This window comes from Carlito syrichta, unplaced genomic scaffold (genome assembly GCF_000164805.1).
Source record: "Carlito syrichta isolate Samal-C Ts95f unplaced genomic scaffold, Tarsius_syrichta-2.0.1 Scaffold109679, whole genome shotgun sequence".
Classification (NCBI taxonomy): Eukaryota; Metazoa; Chordata; class Mammalia; order Primates; family Tarsiidae; genus Carlito; species Carlito syrichta.
In genome coordinates this window covers 43,337-51,361 of record NW_007053775.1, presented here as the reverse complement: position 1 = coordinate 51,361, position 8,025 = coordinate 43,337, and the positions used below count along the sequence as shown (strand labels likewise).

At 49.7% G+C, this 8,025-nt stretch overlaps 1 protein-coding gene across 1 annotated transcript; it reads right to left on the bottom strand.

The window, feature by feature from the left end:
- Positions 1–4,356: 4,356 nt before the first annotated feature.
- Positions 4,357–6,735, bottom strand: CUNH1orf64 (chromosome unknown C1orf64 homolog). The gene is made up of 2 exons (XM_008068831.1): positions 6,654–6,735; positions 4,357–4,765 (listed from the first exon to the last, which is right to left on the bottom strand). Exons 1-2 carry the CDS (start codon positions 6,733–6,735, stop codon positions 4,359–4,361), a joined length of 489 nt encoding a protein of 162 aa, XP_008067022.1. The 3' UTR covers positions 4,357–4,358.
- Between the last annotated feature and the right edge of the window lie 1,290 nt (positions 6,736–8,025).

The window sequence follows — 8,025 nt, the reverse complement described above, 5'->3', positions numbered from 1 at the left end:
CAGCTACCTGGAAGGCTGAGGCGGAAAGATCTCCAGAGCCCAGCAGGTCGAGGCTGCGGTGGCCAAGAGCGGCCACTGCACTCCATTCTGGGTGACAGAGTGAGACTCCAACTCAAAAAAAAAAATAATAATTAAATGAAAGAAGGAATGAGGGCCAGGCTCAGTGGCTCAGCCTGTAATCCCGAGACTTTGTGATGCTGAGGTGAGTGGATTGCCTGAGTTCGCAGGTTCAAGACCCGCCTGGGCAGCGAGACCTCATCTCTACAATAAAAAAAAAGAAAAAATCAGCCAGGCGTGGTAGCACATGCCTGTAATTCCGGCTACTTAGAAGACTGAGGCAGAGGGATTGCCAGAGCCCAGCAGGTCGAGGCTGCGGAGACTGGGAGCGGCCACTGCACTCCAGTCTGGGCGACAGAGTGAGACTCCAACTCAAAAAAAAAAAAAAAAAAAAATGAGGAACAGCAAAAGTAGTAAATAACAAGTGAGTACATCTAAACAAATGCTGAACTAATGATATCTCATAAAAGTTTAAAAAGAACTAAAATACCTATGGAATAAAAGTCGAGGAGGGAGTGATAGGCATTAAAGCATTCTAAGGTCCTTAACTGTTTGAGAGCAAGGTGTAAAGACACTGACTAAATGTAGACTTTGATAAGTTGTGTAAATTGAAAGGTATACTATGTTCATGGATCAGAAGACTCAATACCATAAAAATGTTGACTCTATCTAAATTTAGATGAGAGGGGACCCCAAAAAACCCCAGAATTATCTTTTGGTGGGTGAACCCCCTGTAGTACACTCAGAATTTGTTCCACTGGATCAAATGGTCAACCAAAGCTTTTATCTGAAAGTTCGGAGAAGGTTGTGTCACAATTTGTGGAAGAAACATCCTGAGTTGTGGCACACAGGTGACTGGCTCTTCCACCAAGACAAGGCACGTGCCCACATCATGCTGACTGTCCAGCAGTTCTCAACCAAAACAGTATGACCCTGTGCCCACCCTCCCGATCTCATCCCAAATGACTTTTTTTGTTTCCTAAAATGATAAAAGTCCTCAAAGAGAAATGTTTTGCCAATGTGGAAGAAGTGAAACACAAAAATGGCAGAAGCAGTAAAAGGCATCAAAATGAACGAGTTCAAAAACTATTTTGAGCAGCGGAAAAAGTGTCTTGGTAGGTGTATTACATCAAATGGAGAGTATTTTGAAGATGACTGAAGTTTAAACATGTAAGAATAAATACACAGTTCTTAATAAATAAATTCTGGGTTTTGGAGGGGTCCCCCTTGCATATGATAATTTCAAAACAATTCTAATAAAACATCTCAACAATTTTTATGGCATTTGACTAGAATGATCTAGAATGAAGATGCATTACAGACACCAAGAGTTAGCCTGACACGTGGCTCACATCTGTGATCACAGCAACTCTGGAGGCTGAGGTGGGAGGATCCCTTGATCCCAGGAGTTCAAGACCAGCTTGGGCAACATACAGAGACCCTATCTCTACAAAAATCAACTTTGCCAGGCATGGTGGCATGTGTCTGTAGTCCTAGCTACTTGGGAGACTGAAGTAGGAAGACCACTTGAGCCCAGGAATTCGAGACTGCAGTGACCTACAATCATGCCACTGCATTCCAGTCTAGACAGGGTGAGACTTTCTTAAAAAAAAAAAACCAAAAACTACTCTAAGTCAGTGTAGTATCTGCACAGAGACAGAGAACAGAGAGCAAAGAGCCCAGAAAGAGACCCACACATTTGTGGACACTTGATATATGCTAGTGGTTACTGGCGAAATCACAGATCAACATGAAAGTAGTAATGGGACAATTCGGTACATTTATAAGAAAAGAATGACACTCAATTATCTATGACAGAATCAAAGAACTGATCACCACATGTTCTCACTCCTAAGTGGACCCCGAACATTTACCATAATACTATAAGAAAGGGATTGAGCTGGGCATAGTGACTCATACTTGTCATTTCAGCACTTTGGGAGGCAGAGGTGAGAAGATTGCCTGAGCCCAGGGGTTCGAGACCAGCCCGGGCAATTTAGCGAGACCTCATCTCTACGATAAATCAAAAAAAATTAGCCAGACATGGTAGCGCACACCTGTAGTTCCAGCTACTTGGAATACTGAGGCGGAAGGATCGCTGGAGCCTAGCAAGTCGACGCTGGGGTGGCCATGAGTGTGACACTGCACTCCAGCCTGGGCACAGAATGAGACTCCAACTCAAAAAAAAAAAAGCACGAATTTCAGGCCGGGTGTGGTGGCTCCTGCTTGTAATCTCAGCACTTTGGAGGCCAAGGTGGGAGGGTCACTTGAGGTCAGGAGTTCGAAACCAGCCTGGACAACATAGCAAGACCTCATCTTTATGAAAAATCAAAAAGTTAGCTGGGAATGGTGGTACATGCCTGTAGTCCCAGCTACTCCTGAGACTGACCCAGGAGGGTCACTTGAGCCCAAGAGTTGGAGGCTGCGCTGAGGTATGATCACGCCACTGTGTTCTACCCTGGGTGACAGAGTGAGATCACAACTCAAAAAAAAAAAAAACAAAAAAAAACATGAACTTCAGCATCAGAGAGACCAAGTTTATAGCTCCACTTACAGTTGGGAGTGGCGGCTCACACCTATAATCCCAGTACTTTGAGAGGCTGAGGTGAGAGGATTGCCTGAGCTCACTGGTTCAAGCCCAGACTGGGCAACTTGGTGAGAGCTCATCTCTACAATAAATCAAAAAATTGGCCAGGCGTGGTGGCGCATGCCTATGGTTCCAGCCACTCAGAAGGCTGAGGCAGAAAGATAGCAAGTCCAGCAGGTTGAGGCTGCAGTGGCTGTGAACATGCCACTGCACTCCAACCTGGGCAACAGAGTGAGACTCTGACTCAAAAAAAAAAAATCTCCACTTAGCCTTGAGATACATACTTCTCCAGACAGACTGCTTTATGGTTCCATGCAGTGCTGTGTGTCTCTTAGACCTACACATATCGTCACAACACACCAGTCACCCCACTTCCTGCCCTGCCCTTTTTTCTGTCTCCCTGAAGGGCAGCATGAGCCTGGTATGCCGCAGATACTCAATAAATAATATCTCTTATTTTCTTTTTATTTACTTGTTTCTTTTCATTTTATGAAGATAGGGTCTGGCTATGTTGCCCAGGCTGGTTCTCAAATTCCTAGCCTCAAGTGATCCTCCTGTCTCAGCTTCCCACCGTGCTGAGATTCCAGACGTGAGCCACCATGCCCAGACCACATCTCTTATTTTCTTTTTTTTTTTTTTTTTTTTTTGAGTTGGAGTCTCACTCTGTCCCCAGACTGGAGTGCAGTGGTCGCTCCCGGCCACCACAGCCTCGACCTGCTGGGCTCCAGAGATCCTTCCGCCTCAGCCTTCCGAGTAGCCGGAACCACAGGCATACACTACCACGCCCAGCTGATTTTTTGATTTATTGTCGAAATGAGGTCTCGCTGCCCAGGCGGGTCTCGAACCCGCGGGCTCAGGCAATCCACTCACCTCAGCCTCCCAAAGTCGCGGGATTACAGGCTGAGCCACCGAGCCTGGCAAATCTCTTATTTTCATTTGTTCAAACATGAGACTCCATTTCACTGTGAGCATCTCCCCGCTTTTGGGAAGCCAGATCCCTCATTTCTCACCAGGCTGCCTTCTGGGATGGAGTCTCCCATACCCCCACTGCCATGCCCTCAGGTCTCCCTGTGCAGTGTTCTATGCCTTCCCGCTTGCCTCTGAGCCAAGGTGACAGTAACCATTGAGTTGCCCTACCTGTGATGCTGGGGCATGCCGTTGCTCTGGTATGCCCTGGGATAAGATGGCGGCAGGTGGCCTTGGGAGGGCTGGGTGTTCCCGGGACTGGCACCTTCTCGTCCTTCAGGTCATACTGTGATGGCTACCTGCTCAGAGTGGCCCTTCCCAAGCACTGTGTCAGGACCGCTCTCCACCCAGTCAGTCCCTCTCCACCCTAGCGTCTTTTCTGTTCCTGAACAGCACGCATCACTTCAAAACCGTCTTCTTTATTTATTTGGTTATTCGTTTAACCCTTCTCCCCTTCCCCCACCCCAAAAAACATAAGCTCTGGGAAAGCCCTGGCATCTTCCCTACACCCCCAGGGCCTGGTGTATCGAGGACGCTCCGTCCATGTTGCTGCGTGAATGAACCCGTCTCTCTCCATGTGCAGGTGCCTTGTTCTGCCTCTGCGGAGAGGCTGGCAGAGATCCGGAGGAAGAGGATGGAATGCTCGAGAGATTCCTGCTTGGGGAGACAGGGGTGGCCCCAGGAATTGCAGCCCCAGGAGCACTGGAGCCTGGATGCCCACCCCCTCCTCCCGGGGCCACCCTTCCAGCTAATCAGCCTGCCCACAGACACAGGAAGAGAGGGCTTTGAGCGAGTCCTTGACTGTTCCCCAAGTGGAAGACCTCATGGACACAGCCTCCAAGCGTCTCCCCTTTGCATCAGGAACCTCCTGGGGACAGAGCGGGCTGACTGGGAAGGAAGCTGGAGCCACGATCCCTCTGCAGGGCGGCAGCATGGCCCTGGCCGGGAGAGTCTCCTGAGTTGGGCGGGCCTGGTTTTCCCCACAGAATACGATGTAGATTTTCATTGGTGGAGTGACAGGCCCTCGGTTGGGACTGGGGATTCGGGGTGGCACTGGGGATGTGGCCATGGGGAGCTGCTTCCCATGGGCACAGTCGATGACAAACGTCATGTGAGCCGTGGGGATGGACTTCTGATGGCAGGGCAGCTTTTCACCTAGAAGGGAGGAAAAGATCAAAGGTCCGTGTAGCCCAAGCAAGGGACATGTGTGGTGGTTTCATTAATTCTTTGGTTCATTCCTTCAGGAGGGCTTAACTGAGGTTGGCTGATATACAAACATAGGAGGACTGTGGGAGTTAAGGTGGGGATTTCAGCATCAGAGCCCTGAGTTTAAATCTCCACTCATTAGTCATCTGCCTGGCAGGAGCGCCAAGTCCTCGCTTCAGTGTTTCTCTGCTGTTCCCATGAACCTCCAGGGGAGAGTGTTAAAACGCAGAATCTGGTGCAGAGGGTTGGTATGGACCTGAGATTCTGCATTTCTTTCTTTCTGTCTTTCTTTCTTTTCTTTCCTTCCTTCCTTTCTGTCTTTCCCTTTCCTTTCCTTTCTCTCTCTCTTTCTTTCTTTCTCTCTCTCCCCCCCACTCCATCCTTTCTCACTCTGTCACCCAGGCTGAAGTACAGGGGCACACTCACGGCCACTGCAGTCTCGACCTGCTGGTTTCAAGTGATCCTTCTGCCTCAGCCTTCCAAGTAGCTGGAACTATTGGTGTGTGCCACCACCCCGGCTAATTTTTTGATTTATTGTAGAGGTTGCCCAGGCTGGTCTTGAACCCATGGACTCAGGCAATCCTCTTGCCTCTGCCTCCCAAAGTGCTGGAATTACAGGTGTGAGCCACCACGCCCAGCTTGAGATTCTGCACCTCTAACAAGATCCCAGGGGGTGCCAGTTCTGCTGGTCCATGACCATACTGTGGCCTGCAAGGTCCTCAGCCCAAGAGAGGAAGGCCCCAGTCATCCATACAGATGAGGAAACTGAGACTCAACTTGTGCAAGTGATGATGGTCTTTGGGGAACACTGTGTTGCCCACCTCCCACATAATCTTGGCCACAGCCTCAGAGGATCCCATCAGTGCCCGGTCTCATCTGCCTTGGGCATCCCCCAGCCCAGTGCAGGAGAGAGGAAGGAGATTTCTCAATTAGCTCGTACTAGAGCAAGTCTGTCTGAATCCAGAGCCTGTGCTCTTAAAAAAGTCACTTTCAGCCGGGGCATGGTGGCTCAAGCCTGTAAACCCAGCACTTTGAGAGGCAGAGGTAAGAGGGTTGCCTGAACCCATGGATTTGAGACCAAACTGGACAACTTGGAGAGACCTTGGGACCCAACAATAATCCTGCTATTGGCATAACCCTGTTGATCAAAGCAATCCTCCAACTGCCCCAGGTCGGTTCCTACAATAAATCACAAAATTAGCTGGGTGTGGTGGCACACACCTGTAATTCCAGCTACTTGGAAGGCTGAGGCAGAAGGATCGTCCGAGCCCAGCAGGTCAAGGCTGCAGTGGCTGTGAGCATGCCATTGCACTCCAGCCTGGGCAACGGAGCGAGCCTTTGACCCCCCAAAAAAAAGTCACTTTCTTTTTTTTTTTTTTTTTGAGTTGGAGTCTCACTCTGTCGCCCAGACCGGAGTGCAGTGGCCGCTCCCGGCCACATCTTTCCACCTCAGCCTTCCAAGTAGCTGGAACTACAGGCGTGCACTACCACGCCTGGCTAATTTTTTTTTTGATTTATGGTAGAGATGAGGTCTTGCCTGCCCAGGCAGGTCTCGAACCCTTGGGCTCAGGCAAAAAAGTCACTTTCAAGTCATCCAAAGAATACACATATCTGTTTTCTTAACTACGTGCTCTTCGACATGGGCTCCGACATGGGCTCCGACATGGGCTCCGACATGGGCTCCAAAGGAAGCTTCCGTTGGCTAACACAGGAAATAAACGGAGCCCGCCCACGGCTTGAGAATTCCGGCAGCCTCAAGGGAAGTAGATGCCGGCCATGGGATCCTCCCCCAACGCTTCCCATTCCAGGCTCAACAGGTCTTTCTGCCACCTCTTACCAGTGCTGGTGTCCGGGTCTGTCTCAAGGCCGGTGACTTTGAGGCTGGCTCTCCAGTCCCTGGGGTCTTCTGAGGGGGCCATGCCGCCGCCACAGTGCCTGCCTGGCTCCAGCAGGTGGGGAGCGATCCTCAGCCACCTCCTGCAGAATGTAGCTCCCCAACCCTGGGACCTGACCTTTTTATATTGACCGGATCCGGATCCTCTGAGGGAGTTCCACCAGAGCCAAAGGAACCGGCCTGGGGCAGTTGGGGGATTGCTTTGATCAACAGGGTTATGTCAACAACAGGATTATTGTTGGGTCACTGGGAGGCAGGCCTCCTACCAGACAGACATGATTTCTTCCAACTTCAGCTACTTCCCCATTTGGGATAGGCCTCTGGAACCTTCTCATCCAGGTCTCAGTTTTCCAAATCTCAGTCATTATTCAGCTGCTTTGCCTGTTTGGGGTACTTTTCTTTCTCTTTCTTTCTCTCTCTCTCTCTCTCTCTCTCTCTCTCTTTTTGAGTTAGGGTCTTACTCTGTCGCCCAGGCCGGAGTGCAGTGACATGACTGTGATCACGATTCACCATACCCTGAATCTCCTGGGCTCAAGCAATCCTCCTGTCTCAGCCTCCCAAGTCGCTGGGACTACAAGCATGTGTCACGACACCTGGCTAATTTTTTTTTTTTTTTTTTTTGAGACAAAGTCTCATCATGCTGCCTTGGCTGGTCTCAAACTCCTGGGCTCAGGCAATCCTCCTGCCTCAGCCTCCCTAAATGCTGGGATTACAAGCATGAGCCTGGCCAGAGTGCCTGGCCTGGGTTATTTTTTTCCTGTCTAATAACTACATGTAATACTACATACCTAACATGTCCTTGAAGTCAGCCAACTATTTTGACCGAAAAAGAAATGTACTCTAAAAGGAAATCTGGTCTTGCTACATTAAATGGAAATAGTACCACTTCTATAAATAAGAGGTGACTATGCCCTGGCAGGCAGGTTGGTCTCCAAAGATGTCCACATCACACTCCCCAGAGACTGTGGATGTGCTACCTTACTTGGCAAAGGCACTTTGCAGATGTGATTAAGAGGATGAACTTTGAGGAGAGGAGATTATACTGGATTATGGGAGTGAGTTCGCACTAATCACATGAGTCTTTAAAATCGGAAAATCTCTCCCGGCAGAGTTAGAGAGGTGTGAGGGTGGAAGAAGTCCAGAGAGATGAAGTGAGCAGGGCACGACCCTTTGTTGCTGGCTCTGGGGGACAAGAAAGAAGTCCTGAGCCAAGAGATACGGGCAGTCGCTAGAAGTTGGAAAAGGAGCCGGGCTCGGTGGCTCAGCCTGTCATCCCGTGCCTTTGGGAGGCTGAAGTGAGTGGATCGCCTGAGCC

What these genes read in the sequence shown, in the direction of transcription:
- CUNH1orf64 (XM_008068831.1), bottom strand. Translation starts at nt 6,735, where the DNA reads ATGGCCCCCTCAGAAGACCCCAGGGACTGGAGAGCCAGCCTCAAAGTC. An exon ending in AGACCCGGACACCAGCACTG is followed by an intron (nt 4,766 to 6,653) that starts GTAAGAGGTGGC and finishes CCTCCCTTCTAG; the next exon opens with GTGAAAAGCTGCCCTGCCAT.